The sequence below is a fragment of the Phalangium opilio genome, unplaced genomic scaffold (genome assembly GCF_054372755.1).
Source record: "Phalangium opilio isolate 3A_F unplaced genomic scaffold, DU_Popi_V2 ptg000081l_1, whole genome shotgun sequence".
NCBI classification, from domain to species: domain Eukaryota; kingdom Metazoa; phylum Arthropoda; class Arachnida; order Opiliones; family Phalangiidae; genus Phalangium; species Phalangium opilio.
In genome coordinates this window covers 1418280-1437195 of record NW_028324188.1, presented here as the reverse complement: position 1 = coordinate 1437195, position 18916 = coordinate 1418280, and the positions used below count along the sequence as shown (strand labels likewise).

Sequence of the window (18916 nt, the reverse complement as noted above, 5' to 3'; positions counted from 1 at the left end):
GGAAACTTGTCCTACGACTAATGCCTAAATTATTTCGCATCTTTTAACTAAGTTAAATGTCCGACACCTTGGTTTAAAAACCTCTAGGGGCCCCAAAAAGTACAGAATTGATTTAAAATGATTGAATTTTAAAGTGGATTCCGAAACATATTCGTGATTCCCTGATTTTCCTTGACACGAAGTTTGAAATGATATTTTTGGGTTTAGACTAAATGTAGTGGACCAAATCTAAGACTATAAATACACGTAAATTCCTTTAGTCGAGAAATATCCATTAGTTAAATCAAATTCTATTAAACCTATATTTCCCCTCCCTATAACAATCCTCCTTGGTTCCGAAGGAATAAAGATCCTATTTCTCTTTGAACTGTACTGTACTGATCTGGTCTATAACTACTTTGGAATTACGTCAACTTAACATGGTAACGTAACAGCCAGCTGGGATATAGTGAACTACATTCTTTCGCCGCTTTTAGGTTAATTTGTCGTAAAATATGGTATATAAATTTAAGAACAAAAATGGCGGCTTACAGAGCGAGGTTAGGGCTACGACTTTTATCTTTAAATTTACCAGGAATTAACCGTAATTCGTCTTCATTAACGTGGTACAAGAGTAAATATAGTTTAGATAAATTATACCCAAATAGTTCCTTAAATTTCGCTAAAATACCCGAGGTAATTAACATAAAATATACCGAAAACGTTAAGCCTTGGCAAAAATATGATTTTTCATTTTGGTCTATAATCTATTTAAATTTTATTTAGACACCAATTTCAAGCCCTAATGAGAAGTTTAGTGGATTTATACCCATGGGTATGACATATAACTAAACTTTAATTTATTTATTTAACTATAATTAATTTAAGTGTAATTTTAATCTAGATAAAATTGAAGTTTCCAATTGCAGAAGTAGTGGCCCAGGTGGACAAAATGTCAATAAAGGTAATAATAATTAACTTAAAACTAACTTTAACTTGGTTAATTAACTTAAATATAATTTAAAGTTAACAGTAAAGTTGAAGTAAGGTTTCATTTAATTACTGCTAATTGGATACCAGAAAAAGCTAGAACTAAATTGGCTGAATTGGTAATAAAATGTTTGGTTCTTGATTAATAAATTAACATAAATTAATTCTTAAATATTGTAAATTTACAGCAAAAAAGCAACACGAATAAAGATGGCTACCTCATCATAAAATCTGAGAAAACACGAAGCCAAACATTAAATTTAGCTGATTGTTTAGATAAATTACGTTGTTTGATTAGAGAAGCTGAAAAAGAACCTGCAGTGGTACCTCCAGAAACTAAGAACCTTCTTAAAGCGAGGTAATATCTTAATTCTAATTAAAAATGAACTAATTTTAATAAATTAAGACTAATTTCTCTATAAATAGACAAGAGAAAGCTGCAGCTGAGAGATTACGTCAAAAACGTCAAAGATCATTCTTAAAAGCTGGTAGACGCGGAGATTTTGAATAATTTCTATCTTAAATCTTACTTTGTATTAGTATTTATAAAAATAAAGGGTTGAAACACGTTTATCTTTAATTAATTGCAAAATTTACATACCATTGTTTCCCTCCCAGCCAAATTCAATAGCCAAGGCTTACCAACGTCAACTTCATAATATTAAAATTTACATTTACCTTAATCGTTGCGGCTTCTATCCATAATATTTCAATAAAACTATCTAATTACGCTAAGATTCCATAAAATTTTAAGTATGTTTAACTTTAATTTAGATTAAAACAACTTCATCAAAACTTACTAAACTCAGGAGTTAAAATTTCCAAGCAGACTGCGGAGCAGAAACCAAAAAGCTGGCTTCTCCATAGACATTAGAACACTATTAAGAACCTAGACAAACTATTGCGAGGGGGGTCTCGCGACATTCTGTTATGAAAATTTCCATCCCACCCCTTCGCGTGTGTGATAGGGTTTTTGATACGTGACGCCCCTATCGGCGAGCGAAGGAGCTATTCAATTTGAACAAAAAATAAATACCGTAATGTTTCATCTTGCAAATATTTTAATTCTCTGTTAATAAACATCCCTTTATTTTACAAACACTTTTCCTTCCATTAATTAATACGGAAATTAATAAAAATTAATTAAATATAAAACGTCCCCGGCGGGATTCGAACCCGCGTTGTCTCCCTCCCAAGTACTGACCGCGCTCGAAGCTGCTTAACTTCGAGTGTTAACATGGGGTTAGTAATATTTTAGTTTACCTCGCCGCATGTAGATGGCGCTACAAACAACTCACCCTATCACACACGCGAAGGGGCGCTTCCATTGAACCCGAATCAAAGCTGAAAATTCAACTGTTCCTCTTGTATCTCTATGGGCTTCTCAAGGAGCTAGCTCAGTTCAGTTCAGTTCCTTTTTCAATGGGATAATTTTTTGAATTTAGGCGGGAAAACGCACGCGCTTCAATTCTAGAAGCGTCACTCTAGATACAATTTTGGCGGGAAACTCGTCTAAAATTGAAAATAAACTATTAATAAACAAAAGACTAATAAATAAATTCATAATTTATAATAATTTATTTAAATATAAACACGGCAACATGTGACATCAAAATAGAACTATTATAAACAGGTATTTCATTTTTGTTCTCTCTTTTTTTTCCGAAATGTACAAACAGTAGATGAGTAGAAATTGTCACCACATTTAGTGATATACTTAGAAAATAGTTTTACAGGAAAAAGGCCACAGTTAATATATATATATTATATCTAAACATTTAGGATACTTCTAAAACCAGTCTCTCCATCTATTGTAATAGAATTTAAGGCAATGTTTAGCGAACTAGTGACTGACGTTCTACAATAGATATTGCAATTAGGCTTAGTAAAACGACCATATTATAATTATATTGGTCCCTTGTATAAAATACTATATATCTTTGACAATTAACATTTAATAAGGCTTTAATTAAACATGTTGTTGTTTGTTGTTGCATTTTTAATTGACGTTTATGCTAAGCCTAATTTAGCCTAAAATTTCAATCAACATTCGCTCGCTCGTAGGGGGGCGCTGTAATCGAAACTTCAAACACACGAATCCTAAGATTTAAATTGGCTTTAATTTTAATTTGAATTAAATTAAATATAGATTTGGAAGGAGGTGGGTAAGATTTGTTTTTTGGCAACAGGGAGATACGCTAAATTAAAAAAAAAAACTGTGCGAAATTAGAATATATACATTGCTAATTTAATGGGGACTTAACTTAATTTGATTTAACCGAGTTAAATTAGTCCCCATTTTAAGATTGCAACAGGTATAACTTAAAATTAATCAAGAAACTAATCTACTTGAGAAAAGAAATAGACAAATATATCACATTAAAACCAGGACATGAAATATCCCGGGATTATTTTCCTCTTGTCCTTTAATTTTAAAAGTTAATTCCACTAAGTGGAAATTGAATGTTTATTAGGCAGGAGTTAACTGTAGTTGGTTGATTAGTTGATATCTCATGACATGAATTACTCAAAGACGACTCAAGGACTCATGGAGAAGGGTAATGGTTGACGACAATAACAATATTTTCTAAGTACCGGATCCTCAATACACCAGGATTGAGTTCCGTACTTGTTGATACGACTTATATCCTGATCTACCGTGAAACCTTCCTCTGGCCTATAACGGTTGGGAATATCGCGGATTAATACAAAAAGTAGTTGTAGGTGTGAAATCACGACCACCAAATTAGCATAAATTATTTTTTTGGCGATCAAAATAGCATAAATTATGTTTTTCCGACCTAATTAGCATAATTTAGGTTTTTAAAGATTAAATTAGCATAATTTATTGGATTTTCGACCAAATTAGCATAAATTATGTTTTGCCGACTAAATTAGCATAAATTATGTTTTTCCCGAGCAAATTAGCATAAATTATGATTTTACCGACTAAATTAGCATAAATTATGTTTTTACCGACTAAATTAGCATAAATTATGTTTTTACCGACTAAATTAGCATAAATTATGTTTTTACCGACTAAATTAGCATAAATTATGTTTTTACCGACTAAATTAGCATAAATTATGTTTTTCCCCACTAAATTAGCATAAATTATGTTCCCCCCCACTAAATTGGCATAAATTATGTTCCCCCCCACTAAATTGGCATAAATTATGTTCCCCCCCACTAAATTAGCATAAATTATGTTCCCCCCACTAAATTAGCATAAATTATGTTTTTTCCCAACCAAATTAGCATAAATTATTTTTTGAACGCTAATCGTTAATTTCCTCGAGCTGTATACCATTAATCCGTTAATATATATTTTTAATTTGTAAGTGGACAAAGCTCAAACGCGGACCTTGCATGCACGCGTGTATTAAGGCGAAATCGTTTTACAGGGGCAGGTAGGAAATGCGTGGGAGTTGAAACCCCTGTAAGTTAGCTTCCCAAACTTAAAAAGATCGAGACTTACCTGTGAATAACGGTGGCTTCGAAAATGGCATTATTTGGACTAGTTTCGATGACCAACCTCAATTTGCTTATGACAGACTTTGCCGATTTTTCCTGAACCATTTTCCCGAAATAATCGTGTAAGTTTATTAAGATTTTATCACTTGGTTTGACCCTTTCGGCTCTTCGGACCTTCTTCAAGGTCAATGGGACGCATAGAGATTCGTTTACATTTTGCTTGACCATTAAATTTAAAACGGTCATCACCGATTCGGCCGCCTCTGCAAGAATTTTAATTTTTATTATCAAAAATTGTGAGGGTAATTATGATGTCCAGTATGATTGTACTGACCTTTCACGACGTCATTGTCATTCTCCAACGTTTCCTCTTCCTCACAAACGCAATAATGGTCAGGAATTCCAGCTTGGACACACGTGCGATTGGCCGGAATGGTACCGAATAAAGATTTACCCTTTGAACTCCAAGTTTGGCCTAAATGATGACCTTTAAGCGTGCCGTGACGCAAGAGATCTATCGAAGTGTAATAAGCGTCGTACAGCGACGTTAAACGTCCCGTATTTATTTTTAAGTTCTCAGCCATTGATGGGTTAGTCTTAAGTATATCTGGTGGCGTATACATGGCGAAAAATGGTAGGCGTTCCTCCAAGCGACCTATTAGGGTCTCCCTTATAGAATCGAAACGATGACCATGGTCCGAGAACAGTACCAACGCCGTACGATTAAAAACACCGCGTGAATGAAGGTCTTCCAACCATGACGCAAAATCGTCATCAGCTACTGATACCTTAACAAAATTGCAAACCGATTACACTCCCAAATTGGTACACAAAAGTGTCCAATCACAACTGACCTTGCACAAGTAATCGTGACTAAGTTCCACAAAGAACGATAGTCCGTAGACGGGAACTCCGAGTCTGGAATACTGTACCAAGAAATCTCTAGAATACTCCAATTGCAAAAGATGTTTGGGCGTGTTTCCAAAACACATATTTGAACTTAATCTATGAACTCCGGATTTCTCAACGGCTAACCAAAATGGTCTTAAGTAATGATCGGTGGGTTGTTTCTTGAGACCTTGTCGAAGGTAAGTGAACAGTCCAATATGAGGTTGGTCTTCGGCGAAGAGGGTGGCGTAACCATTCGCTTCAAAGTCCTTCCAAGCTAGTGGCCATTCACGGTCAAAGTCACCGTCTTCGATAAGTTCTTCTTTGACCTTTTTGCCCGTTAATAGCGCGGCTAGGTTTGGGAAGGTGTTATCACCGACCTTGGACATACCACGGAACACATTGGCACCCATAACTTTAGTTAAGTACTTGTATGTCTTTGGTAAGTGGCGGATGAAGGCCATTCTCGAAATGGAGTCAATACCCAAGAAAAATATGCCGTATTGATTATCCTGTTGATATTATAATTAGGTTAATTAACCGAGTATGATACGCGGTGTGTGGACACTTACCTTAGCGACTTTGTGAGATTTCGGCTTAACATGTCCGTGGATATTGGCGTAGACGCTGAATCGGGCGAAGTTATAACAAGAAACGGAAACAAAATCTTCCTCGAGAAGGACGCCTCGTTCATCATTGGGGAAGGGCACTTCCGGTCCTTCTTGAACGGCGAAATCATCTCCGTTTGGTCTGGTGATGGTTTGATACGTGCACGATAGAGAATTGATACCGTATCCGGATTCCTTCAAGGCGGTGGTATTCCATTTTAAACGTCCTTGGGCGTCGACGAAGGTCAAAAAAGGTTGGCGAACTTTGCAAACGATGGGACGAGGTTGGCTCAAGTAGGGAAGAATGGACGGGTCAAATGGATGAATACGGGGAAGGGAACACGATTGGCTAGGGTCCGGCATGGGCTCCTGTATGTCCAAATCGTATTCCCAACGAATGTCCACTATCTGAAAAGATAATTCAATTGTTGTCGTTGCTCTCGAACTAGTTATCTCGAGCTGTATGTCTCTGGGTAGCATTACGAACTGTATAGGTAGTGTCATACTTATGGAAGGAACATATCAATTATAAACTTATGATACCAGTAAGGCTAGTTTTTAAAAATAAAAACATCATCATGTATCTCAAACAGTTATTAGTGTTTAGTGTAACTTAGACCAGGAAATTCTTTCCGGTTTAAACTTCGGGACAAGGCAGGGTATCTTAGGTAGTGACTAAGGGGGTGCGGTATCTTTAATTACCTGTGTAGGTGGCTTTTTGGTTTTGTAATGATGTAAGAATCCCGAAAAGGCGATGAGGAAGAAACAGCAAAAGAAACAGATAGTTCGTTTTCGTTGTGATACGTAACGGGAAAGGTGATTAAGACGCTGGTGAAAACGCATGTCCTTTGACGAGGGCAAAGGTCACCGAATCTCTTTAAGCTTCCGTGAAGCATTATTCGGGAAAGAAAACCAAGCCGGTCTCGCCTCCACCAATAACCGCAGATAGAAATATCGAACACCAAACTTCAAAGCTGCCAACAAATAAGAAAATTATAAAAAAATTCTTCATAAACCAATTTCTTCTTTTCTGGTCCTTTTAAATTCACGCAAAGTCCATGGATTTAATTAGTAATTAGTTTTGATTAATGACAATATTTTATTGTTTACCGTATTTACGACAAAATATAAATTAACTTTTACGACAACGTTAATTTCAAAGTTGTAGTAAAACAGCGTGGAAAATCTACCACTTGTTACTCTTAGAGCGGCGACGTTGGAAATGTCAAGTATTATTATAGAAGCACCAGTGGAAGCACGTGTAAACTTCCAACATAACATAGCAACTAGAAATAAGCTCAAAAAAAAAAAAAAAAAGGGAATACATTGCCCCTCCCCCTTATGGATCCCCCCTCGCGTCAGTATAAGCTGAGACACATAATAAAGGCAAGATTAAGGCTATATATACATTTTCTTTTTGACAAGTAATATTGACTTCGGTCATTCGGTCAGTTCCTTTCCTCTAACAAACTCCGGCGCTAAGTTTGCAATCGATACTACACTGAACTTTACAAAGTAGATTAACTAAAGATCGAAGAAGTTAACAATTTTTAAACTGACCAATTTTAAGGCCATAAACTGACCTATTTTAAGGCCAAAAACTCAAAAACTGGCCGATTTTAAGGCCATAAACTGACCAATTTTAAGGACCGAAAACTGACCAAATTTTGAGGCCAAAAACTGACCAATTTTTAAGGACCATAAACTGACCGATTTTAAGGACCAAAAACTGACCAATTTTTAAGACCAAAAATTGACAAGTTCTTGGACTTCAAAATGACAAATTTTTGGACTATAATCTTGCAATAATTGGACTTAAAATCAAACTAAATGAGAAATGTTGCAGAATTATTTTGGAAAAATGGATTTACCAAATCAAAATAATTTTATATATTATTTTTCTAACTCAAAGAAATTATTAAAAAACTACCCATAATACATCGCGATCACCAAATCCTTAAAACCTTAGTTTTCTTATAACCCTATATTAAAAAAAAGTCGATAACTTTCTATCCAATTTACTTCAAAATAAAATATTCAACATCACGTCGAGAAGACACTATTCACGATAAAATAAAAAATCTACATAGAAAAATTCTACCTTAACAAGTACTGTACTATAAAACAATTGCAAATACACATCCATACCAAGTATTACAACATTATAAACAAGCGTGTCATCGAAACATTCACTATCCACGCGACAAATTACATGAACTACAAACAAAGAGACGTTAATACTTACACCTTAAAATAACCGATACGAAACTCATGGCTTAATAACAATAACTAATTCCGGTTTTCGAATAAATAAAATAACCCGGGTGGTTTTTTAAAAATACTTTTCGCTTTCAAAAGAAAACCCAACAAGACAATGTTGAAACTGTGCGCGAAATAACCCGTCGGTTCGCGACGAAACAAAGCAAATGCAATATGAAGAGCTATAAAATCTACATGACCGTTACGATACAAAAGGGCTACTTAAAAACAGACAAACATACACAGAGAGAGACACAGCTAATCCATAATTTCACGCGCTGGTTTTAAAATCTCGTGCACATAGGAGTAGCGCGTGCGGTGACGCGAGATTAATGTTCTTCAGAGGTAGCGCGTGCTATTGGTTAACGAACTACAAAAGACTTTCCGTCACTCATTATACGTGTTTGTTGATGTTTATATTGATGTGGGTGATCGTTGTGGGCGGAGTCAAGTTCCCCCGGTTAGATAATTAAGAAATAATAACTGAAAAGGGGTTTAATATCGTAGGTGGTTCCAAAATGGCGTACAACAATTGCTTTATTTTCTCAGAAGTTTTACTTAAACTTTAATTTAATTTAAATTTAGTTTCGTATTAAGTTAAGTATACCTTTATAAAACGTCAGGCCAAACATAAATGAAAACATTTCCTACCACGTGACATGTATTAAACTTACATGTACGCTAAAATAACAATGTTAGCAATCATTAGTGGTAACGCGCTTCATTATTCATTTGTTAGATTTGATGTGAAACGCAAGATTTTAACATTATATCGACCTGTTTATAATAGTACGGGATTTTGTTTAACGCGGCTGAACTCCATGTCAAACTAGAAAATGACGCTTACTAAAATGAAACACGTGACAAAAATGACATTTTAAATATTGCAATCAAGACCAGTTCGGACTATGTATATCTTATCGACCAAAAAGATCCTTCATTGTATTGACTCTGACAGCCAATTCAGAGTAGTGTAAACATGTTCGTTGATTTTCGCAATTTTTAATCGAACGATTTCAACCCTAGCATAAGTATTACCATAAGTTTATAAGATATGTTACATGATAAGTATGACATTAGGTATACAGTCCGTAATGCTACCTAGAGACTTCCAGCTCGAGATAACTAGTTCGAGAAGGAGAACGACGGAAGCGAGTCAATTGAAGTACTTACTACACTCGGTGGTGGTTAATTAATTTTGTATCAGGACTTAAGTTCCATCTAGCTCTCCTATTTAGTCTGCAATCATTACTAATTAGGCCTTTGACAGCAGCGCCTCATGCACCAGACGTATGTCACTTTACCCTTCGAATCTAGGACCTACCTGTTACCTCACTCACTTCAAAATTACAAGCTCCAGTTTATAAGTTACCAGAATTTACAAACTTATGGATGTCCCAACATATCTTATAAACTTATGATGGGACTAGAAAACGCAACATCGCAGTGGAAATGGTCATACTTATAGTTTTCTACTTATGATTGGTTGTTGTAGTTACATAAATAATTAATGTTTATACAAAGCCTCCGACACTTTGGGGACAAGCCCTACAACAACAACATGAACAACAAACACCTTTTGCAGTTAAAGTTGCCATATAAGTTTCGTAACTTCAGATTAATTCATTTCTGGGATACAACCTCGATCCTGTGATCCTATACCTACTCGCGAAGGAATATTTATTTATTCTAGAAGACTCTTTGGATTATAAGTGTTTGGATTAAGATTAACGCCGTTTGACATTAAACCAGGTTTATATGTTAGTCCAAGAAAAGGTCACGTCGCTTGACCTAATAATATCGCTAATTCCTAATGAAAAAAAAAATTAAATATATAACCTAATTACGAGGTAATTAATTAATTAATGTTACTCACGTAAGTGGTAGTAAGTACTCTTTATACCTAGGCTAATTAAAGTTAACTATTTCACTAATTACTAGTATAGAAACTTGAAGAAAAGAGGTGAGATAAAGTGGTAATTCTCATACCTATATAACTTGTACCAACCAAGAAGTGATATCTAGTTTATTAGGGAGATGGTATAAATTCGCCCCACATTTATAATCTAGCTTTATCTCCAGTCCAAAAGACGTAGCCTGTCCGGAGTTAATCCCCGCCTCTAAATAAAAATTACAACCAGCAGCATCTCATTGGTTCTTGAAAACTCATGTCAGCGCTACGCGAATGATAACGAAAATTACAGTCATATTTTGCGACTGAGGAGAGGTGAAATAGCCCGTAGGCCTCCTTTTACGTCCCCCCCCCCCTTGTATTTTGAAAGTGGGACTGCAGGGACTATGGCTCGCGCGAATACTTAGGCATCTTATACCTTCTCCCTAATAAACTAGATATCACTTCTTGCTTGTACCAAGATAGAAAAATCATGAATATTAAACAAAAGATTTTCCTTGTAGACACGTAGGCCTACACTTTTCTTTTTGCTAGCAGTATAGATGTAGAAGTATTGGAAACACCTAAAAATACAGTTTTATTAATTTATCTTCTTGAAAAGCTGTCAATAAATTTCTTCATATTGAGTAAGGGTTTAAAAGAAATGTTTTTATTATTGTTATATTATTATACAATGGAGCTCTAAAAAGCCAACCAACCCCGACAGGGACTGAAAGGGGGCGTGGAAAGGGACAAAACTGTCGTGTCCCAGTTTTGCCGATATGTTTAAAACTAAACTACTACTGTTTACGGTTACTAACAAAAATAAAAGAAACACAGTAGAAAACTACGTCGTGGTGTTAGTGAGAAATTGAACAGGTGCTGCTGCTACTGGGGAGGAAAACCACAATTTGTTTTGCGATAGTTTGAAAGGACAAAATAGAAACCAACTATCCTAGTTTGTGTTTCGCCTTTTCCACGATACAAATGGTTCTAACTGAAGCGAAATTGCAGGCTACGCTTAAAATAATTACCGTATTTGCCATGCGGGATTGCGAAAACATGAAATTTTGCAATGGAATAAGGGATATTTTAACTGAAGTCGAGGGGTTCATATGAAATTGGTGGGGAAAATTGAAGTTTTTTGATATTTTGCTTAATTACTCGGCCCCTGATTTGATTGGGGTAACCCCAAGTACTTAGTACCATTGGAAAGCTGAGAAATAGGGCTATAACATACTCAAAGGACTTCCCTATATCTCTGATAGAACCAGAGTTAAAAGGCGTCTTGTAAATAAGCCCAGGTTAATCCTATGGAGATTACGTTTATGAACATTTTGATGAATTACTCAGGCCCTGATTGTCGTAACCGCAAGTTTCAAGTATCGTTGGAAAGCCAAGAAATAGGGCTATAACATACTCAAAGGACATCCTTGTACCTCTTATAGAACCAGAGTGTGTCTTGTAAATAAGCCCATCTTAATCCTATCGAGAAGACGTTCATGAATTGACATTTTGCTTAATTACTCGGGCCCCGATTGTCGTAACCCCAATTATTTAATACCGTTAGAAAGGCAAGAAATAGGGCTATAACATACTCTAAGGACATCCCAGTATCTCTAGTAGAAACAGAGTTATGAGCCTCCAAAGTGAAGGAAGACATTGAAGGAATGGGATAAGTTCTTTCAAAATAGGACCATGAAATAGAGGTCTCCGTTAATCCGCTATATGGATGCATTCTAACATCGTTTCGCGGCCAATCGTATAAACCATAAAAGAAAAACAATAACAAAGCAGCGGCAATAATAAAAATACTCGCGGGAAATAAAAACAAAGAACGTGACCCCGAGCTTGGAACGACCCTACTTACATCACTTAGGAAAAACAAACGCGGGTCCTATTCATTATGCCAACGTTGTCTGTCATTACGTAAGCCCCAACCCCCCTTTTTAATATCATATCATTAAGATTACAATCTTTCTCGTAATGTTTGCATTATATCGCTTATAAATTACCTTAATTAAACAACCAGCGTTTTGACCCGTTAGGGTCAAATATATAATCTTACAATCTCCCGGTTGACGTCACGCGGACAAGTGTTGCCAGAATTTCAACCACTATCTACAACAGAAGTCCTGAAAAGCTTGTAGTATCATGCAGGAGATGCTCTAATAACAAATTACAGGCAGCCCTGCTGGAGCGCATGCGCAGTTAGAGTTCAGGAACGCGACGGGGCGGGAGGAAATTTCTCTAGCCCCTTTAGCGCATGCAAACTATCTATCGACAAGATCCTACGATTTGTTGGAAAGTTGAAACACGTGATATTAGACACTCGAATATTTCGCTATAAGTCTAACGTATATCGCGTGCATCGAGGTCCTCTTAAGTTTGAAGAACACACTCGTGAGCGAGCGTGTCAGAGGTAACGTTGTCACGGGAAAGTCATTATCAAAAGGTAAAAGAACTCCGGACTCGTGTGCATGCGTGGGTATAGATTGAAGAGACATAACGCGTGTAATGGAGAGTTCAGGAAATTGGTTGGGCTCGAACAGGAATCTATGAATCTGTATGGTTTACCTAGGAATAAATAAAGATACTAGGAACCATTGTCCCCCATATATATCTTCCATGTTGATATCTACGCATGTATTGTGGGTATACCGGGCTTGAGAACTTCTGATAGCGTCTTTCATTTCAACGGTTATTTCATTGGTTGTATGGTACCAAGGCGAGTTGCTTGGTAAGATGCAAGGATCAATGCGCAATGAGATAAATTATTCGTCATATGGTCATATATAATGATTAGTTGCTAGCTCCTCCCACAAAGCTGCCTAGATACGTTGAGAGTGAAAATGGTTGGTTACACAATCATTCCTAGTAGCTGTATTTATTCCTAGGGTTTTACCCAAATTTCTTTCTTTTTTATATTCTTTCCAATTTCCTATTACACTCTATTTCGACCTTTTCAATTTCACGTTATTGACCAATCACTTTTGTCATTTATTTTTCTAAGTTAAACAACTTTTCTTCTACTGACGTGTCGCTTAAAGGTGTGTTTCTTGGCCCATTCATTCTTATACAAGTTATGTAACAACTATTGCGTATTGATACTAATTTATAAAAATAATAAACAGTAAATTTTCGTAATTAAATACCAGAAATGATTACTTATTTCAAAGCGGTATTAGATAATTCAACCACGATTCTTATCGGTTGGTTTATTTTAAATTAGAAGCCATACTAAATGCAGGACGATCTGTTTTGAATAACAAATCAAATACCAATCGGGCTATTGCTATAATAACTTGTTAGAGTTCCTCCGAGATAACAACCTCATCATATTAATTTAGCAAACTTTTATTTCACGCTTTTAAAGGGAGGGTGAAATAGAAAATAATCTACTATTCTATTAATTTTAAGACCAATCCGTGTATAGTGAAACATTAAAAGAAATATCTCCTCAGAGTTATCTTTAAATTCAATTTAGTTCTCCTTTCACCCTCCCTTTAAAAAATATGCCTCGCCAATCGCCTATTTACGAAACAAATAGGCAACAATTGGAACATTTTTTTTTCAACCAATAGTTTAAATTTCAAATTCAAATAACACAACGTAAGCGAATTAGGCTAAAGCGGATTACTTTCCATTGTTAAATTTAACGATGATAAAAGTAGTTCGTGCAAACCGACATCACCGATCTCTAGTACGCTTTAGTTATATTCAAGTTGGATAGCGGAAAGTGGAAATTTTGAATCAAAATAGCTTATGAAATATAGGTCTAAATGGATCAATTTTTCTATCAACGTTGGGGGTATGTAATTAAAATAGAAATTAGTGATTGTAGAGTAAATATTAAACGTTATCAAAACGTAATATATATAAAACGGAACCGTTAAACAAAAGCTGATATTACGCTTAATAATAAGTATTAAGTAAATTAAATTTCCCCCATGAATATTGAAAGCCTGACAAAGATAATGAATACTTCAAATAAATAAATTTTTCAAAAAAAGGTTTTTTGACCTATTAGGCCTTTTGAAACCTTTTACGAAGAAAAAGCTTAACTTAGGTTTAAAGTTTATAGTGTCTGCTAGGCCTAATTTGAAAAAGTTTCAATTTAGGCTTAACAATTAACGTTCTTCCTTAAGTAAGGCTTAATTAGGCTTAAATTTTAAGACTTGGAAAAAAACTTAAATTATCTTCAGTAAAAATTCGTTAGGCCTACTTTTGAAAAAGTTTAAATTTAGGCTTAACAATTAAAATTTTCGTAACACGATATGAAAGTTCTGGTTTCTCGTGAAGCTTTTTTAATTTTTTTAACTAGAATTCCCAGGCTTGAATATGTGAAATCAATTCCACGGAATCCATAGTAAAGCTGATAACAAAAATGACTGGGGATTTGGAGCAAACTTCAATATGGTTTTTTTTCTCCATATTTTGATTCACTTTTTAAACTATCATTATCGGTCTTTTTCACGAAACTACGATTTTCTAGAGATATTAGTGGCCGGGAACGTTGCAAAAACAGACTTCCGTTTCAAGCGTAGATTGCAATACAGTTAAAGAAAGACGATTCGCGACTTAAGCTATTAAAGGAGGGGCAAGCTAAGAGTGGTGTTGTCACGTTTCACTTCCGTTGTTAATGTCCGGGATATGAGATTGAATAAAAAAGGAAGAATGACTCTCTTTTATCCTCTCTTTCCTCTCCAAAACGTTACTACGAGAGCTGAAATTATATATATATATATACGCCGTATGTATGTATGTACATATACACGTAATTGCGATCTACATTATGCAATTTATTGACGGATATTGTACACCCCAGATAATGCTGGAAAACTTCATTATTGTTGATAAAGATCAGGTTTTTCATTTCAAAAATTTCAAATTGACTAATTTGCAATGCAACTTAGCCTTAAGCAACAACCGTTCCACCCCAATCTATAATTCCAAACAGGGATAGATTTAATTTTAGAAGTAGGAATGGAGAACGGAACGGTTAGTATTTACTTCAGTTATTCCGACTCATAGACAACCCAGTATAGACTTGCCCCTCCCTCCAATTAACACGTAACGAAAAGTTTAAATTATCTTATTGGCTCACTTAAACTAAAGACGTTGCTGATGACAGGGACGGCGAAAAATTGTATCGTAATTCCTTTTTACCTCTGACGCTATGACCCTCCCGCCTCTTCTTTCATACCCCCCCCCCTCCGTCCCGTGGAAGGGGGTCCGGGACTTTGACGCGCGCCCAGATAACTCTGTTCTCCATTCCTACTTCTAAAATTAAATCTATCCCTGAAATAATATATATACAACTCTTTGAATTCCTGACAATGATGAAATCAGATACCCTTCAAAACCGATCTTAAAAAGTTACAAGTGCATTGGTGGTTTGTTTTTAAAGCCATTTTTAAAAAAAATCTTGTTTATATAAACTAATTCTTAAGTATATCATCTTAGGCAAGATGAAATTTAAAGGGGATGTAACATACATCTAACCTATACTATAAAAACCTTGAAAATGCATTCCACTCGAGTCTTAATTTCTCAGAGAAAGTTCTTCATTAAAATCGTGGGTGAATGAAAACTATTTTTTCATTTCAGATTTTTGGGGACGTTTTTTTGGCTGCGGTCCACGTGATGGGTAACCTGAAGAATTTTGCTCAGATAAGCTAGAATAAGGAGATTCGGAATCCAAAGAAAGTTGAAGAAAAATGGATTTTTTGTCTTAGAATTCAGGATTGCGTTGAATTTCTTAAAAAACACATTTCAGAGAGAAATAAAGTATTTTTAAAATAAAATCCACGTTTTGAACTTTCGTTTTCAAAGTTTTTGATTCAAATACGTTTTCGTATCTTCATGAACTTTGTAAATAATTCTATAGAGGACCATATTTTTGAATCTTGAATGCGCCCCTCCCCTCTAGCAGTTCAGTTCAGTTTTCGCGTCCTCTATAAGATCCGTGTTGACGGACATTTAATTTTAAAAAGAGATTGTGAAAAACGGGATAATTCGACTTCGATTTTTTTAATATAGTTGTGTAACTACAATATATGACCTTACCAAATAGTTCGATAAATTGTTATTTCGAAAGGACACAAGGAGAGAGAGAGAGAGAGGGGGGGGGGTTGGAGAAAGGTGAAGTCAAAGTCAAAGTGGCTTTTATGTTCAACGTAATAAGTAATATTGTTTGTTTAAGGGTTGTGTTTGTTTACACGATGACCACATTACGAAATATTCATTTTTATTCCCCAATATTTTTCCCATTATTTTATGAAAACAATTGTTTTGTTTACCGCTTTCTATCAATATAATATAGGCCTAGAAATATATTAAATCCATAAAATTGTCGCGCTTAAATAACCCTTTGACCTATGCTGAACCACCTAGTTTTGTAACGAAGTTTATACATAAGTTCATAAGATATGTTCCATCCATAAGTTTGTTAATCTCTGGTAACTTAGAAACTGGAGCTTGTAATTTTGAAGTGACAGCCTAGGTAGGTCATAGATTCGAGGTAAAGCGACATACGCCTGGTGCATGAGGCGCTGCTGTCAAAGGCCTAATTAGTAATGCAGACTAAATAGGAGCTAGATGGAAGAAGTCCTGCAAAATTAATTAACCACCGAGTGTAGTAATGCAATTCTCGCTTCCATCGTTCTCCCTCGAACTAGTTATCTCGAGCTGCAAGTCTCTTGGTGGCATTACGAAGTATGGGTAGTGTCATACTTATGGAACGGAACATATCTCAAGTCCCTAAATCCTTTCTAAGACTGCAAAAGGATATATAGGGTTAAGGGAAGTTCGGGGCGTAGCAGACCAGGACATAAAAACACGTGAAAATTAATCTCCCTGAGAATATTGTTGTCATAAGGGTTTCGGGCGCGCTACAAGCCCTGCTCGCTCTACTTGTAGGGTGTGTTACTGTGTTTCCCGCCTTTTTTTTTCTTCTGTACTTCATACTCCCGCGTAAACTATTTTCAGATCAGGGTGGTGGTACACTTTTTTTTCTTTGAACGTTTACAACTATACTTTGTTGTCATTTGATCCTTAAACTAGTGTCAAAGGTACGGGGACTCTCGTAGCTCCCTTTTAAAAGGGTCAAGTAAGATTGACCCCGCGTATATATTGGTTTCCCACGAGACCAGACGAGAGTATAACCTCGTGTTTTTGTACAGAAGAAAAACAGAAATGACATTTTTGTCTTTAACGGACCTTCTCATGGGATTTCAATGATTTAGATTGAATAAATATTCCGGAGTTGATAATAAGAATGAGTTCATTTGTCTCGTGAATATTGTTCCTTGAACTTTGCATACGCGTACCTATTATCTTAATTAATGTCAGCGAGTTGACTGAATGAGTTCCGTTGATGTGAACGCTAATTATTAATTAATTTCCTCGAGCTGATCTACGGCGTATCGTTAATCCGTTATTTCATATTTTAATTTGCAAGTGGATAAAGAAATCTTGAATGCATGCGCCACTCTACCAGTTCAGTTCAGTTTTAATATCAAATCCCCTTATAAGATAAACGGTTAAGCTTATGTTAGCACGCTTTTATCATAAATATACGATTGCTAAGTTCACGCGTAAGCATTTTAGCCCATTACATTTAACCCTAATCGAAATTTGAGTTAAGGGCCAAAGAATTTTAGAGATAAAGTTATTTTTTACTCATAAATTTCTGATAGACTATTTTATATTAGAAAATTAAATTCTAGTTCCTTTTTTAACATATGGAAGTTCCAGACCATCTCGCTCACATGTGTTACCTGGGTTCTTACTGATATTTGACATTGACAACGAAATATGTAGGTCGTGTAATGGTGCATTTCATTGACTCATCATAACTCACGGTTATATTTTTAAAAAGTAGGCGTAATATAGGGGTTTTAAAAGACGAGGCTACGCAACAAACCGCTAATAAATAACTGTATTATTTAAAACATATTCAGTGTGTCGCTAATTGACTTTCTAGTTTCCTTAAGAGTTCAAACCGGATTTTAAAGTTTTAAAGATAAGAGAAAGCAAAAAGTTATCGTGGGTAGATCATTACGATATTTCCATATTCTAAAAACAAAATATGACGTTTGTCACATTTCATCTGGCTTGGATTTACCGCGTAAAGGCACTTACAGAGAATGAATTTCATATTATAAATAGGCCAAATCTTAAGCCTAAATTACGCCTATTTTCAAATTAATTTCGCTGTCCTAGCCGACGTCAAAGTTTAAACGTTTTCAAACTTTATAGAAATTAAATGTCACTTACTAATTTTGTTGTTTTCGAAAAGTAATTTATTTCAGAAGGCGGAATTAATCCGTTACTTTAATTAAAACTTAATTAAATATAAGTTACAAAAGAATTAAACGCGCCAAAACACTTTATAGCGCGGGAAAGGATGCTCCTAAACTGATCGTATCAAAACCACAAACGAAAATGCCGCACTAAGATAAAAATAACAAAAAATAGGCCTAAAATTATTTTTAAATCTAGAGCTTGTGGCGTTATCTATAGTTGGTGGAAAAAACCGCCAAATTTTTTTTCTTAGGGTGGCTTATTGTTTACGCGGTCAAGGGGTGTCTGTTTCAATTATTAAAGGCGGGAACCAACGGAGTGTTCAGAAATATAAACAGTAATAGCATTATCGTCCAGTATCATGTTTTCGCGAGTACCGAAGTAACCGGTTTATGTGTACTGAACGCTTTCTTAAGGATCGTTTTCATAGGCGCGAGTTGCGTGAAAATATCGAGCGAAAGCGGAAACGTTCGAAAAAAATACATTACCGCGCGTATTCAAGCTCGTGAAGCGTGAGCGT

At 35.5% G+C, this 18916-nt stretch overlaps 2 protein-coding genes across 2 annotated transcripts; one reads left to right on the top strand and one right to left on the bottom strand.

Moving 5' to 3' along the window:
• Positions 1 to 489: 489 nt before the first annotated feature.
• LOC149653862 (large ribosomal subunit protein mL62) lies at positions 490 to 1540 on the top strand. The gene is made up of 6 exons (XM_089846813.1): positions 490 to 675; positions 766 to 814; positions 884 to 943; positions 1006 to 1088; positions 1158 to 1327; positions 1396 to 1540. The coding sequence occupies exons 1-6, from the start codon at positions 520 to 522 to the stop codon at positions 1478 to 1480; spliced, it is 603 nt and encodes a 200-aa protein (XP_089702939.1). The 5' UTR covers positions 490 to 519; the 3' UTR covers positions 1481 to 1540.
• A 984-nt stretch (positions 1541 to 2524) lies between these two features.
• On the bottom strand, positions 2525 to 18724 carry LOC149653861 (uncharacterized). The gene is made up of 7 exons (XM_089846805.1): positions 18370 to 18724; positions 6642 to 6913; positions 5904 to 6347; positions 5298 to 5843; positions 4778 to 5231; positions 4448 to 4706; positions 2525 to 3646 (listed from the first exon to the last, which is right to left on the bottom strand). The coding sequence occupies exons 2-7, from the start codon at positions 6780 to 6782 to the stop codon at positions 3508 to 3510; spliced, it is 1983 nt and encodes a 660-aa protein (XP_089702931.1). The 5' UTR covers positions 6783 to 6913; positions 18370 to 18724; the 3' UTR covers positions 2525 to 3507.
• Between the last annotated feature and the right edge of the window lie 192 nt (positions 18725 to 18916).

What these genes read in the sequence shown, in the direction of transcription:
- LOC149653862 (XM_089846813.1), top strand. Translation starts at nt 520, where the DNA reads ATGGCGGCTTACAGAGCGAGGTTAGGGCTACGACTTTTATCTTTAAAT. An exon ending in ATTTCGCTAAAATACCCGAG is followed by an intron (nt 676 to 765) that starts GTAATTAACATA and finishes AATTTTATTTAG; the next exon opens with ACACCAATTTCAAGCCCTAA. An exon ending in AAGAACCTTCTTAAAGCGAG is followed by an intron (nt 1,328 to 1,395) that starts GTAATATCTTAA and finishes CTCTATAAATAG; the next exon opens with ACAAGAGAAAGCTGCAGCTG.
- LOC149653861 (XM_089846805.1), bottom strand. Translation starts at nt 6,782, where the DNA reads ATGCGTTTTCACCAGCGTCTTAATCACCTTTCCCGTTACGTATCACAA. An exon ending in AATCTCACAAAGTCGCTAAG is followed by an intron (nt 5,844 to 5,903) that starts GTAAGTGTCCAC and finishes TAATATCAACAG; the next exon opens with GATAATCAATACGGCATATT. An exon ending in GAAGCCACCGTTATTCACAG is followed by an intron (nt 3,647 to 4,447) that starts GTAAGTCTCGAT and finishes CAACCGTTATAG; the next exon opens with GCCAGAGGAAGGTTTCACGG.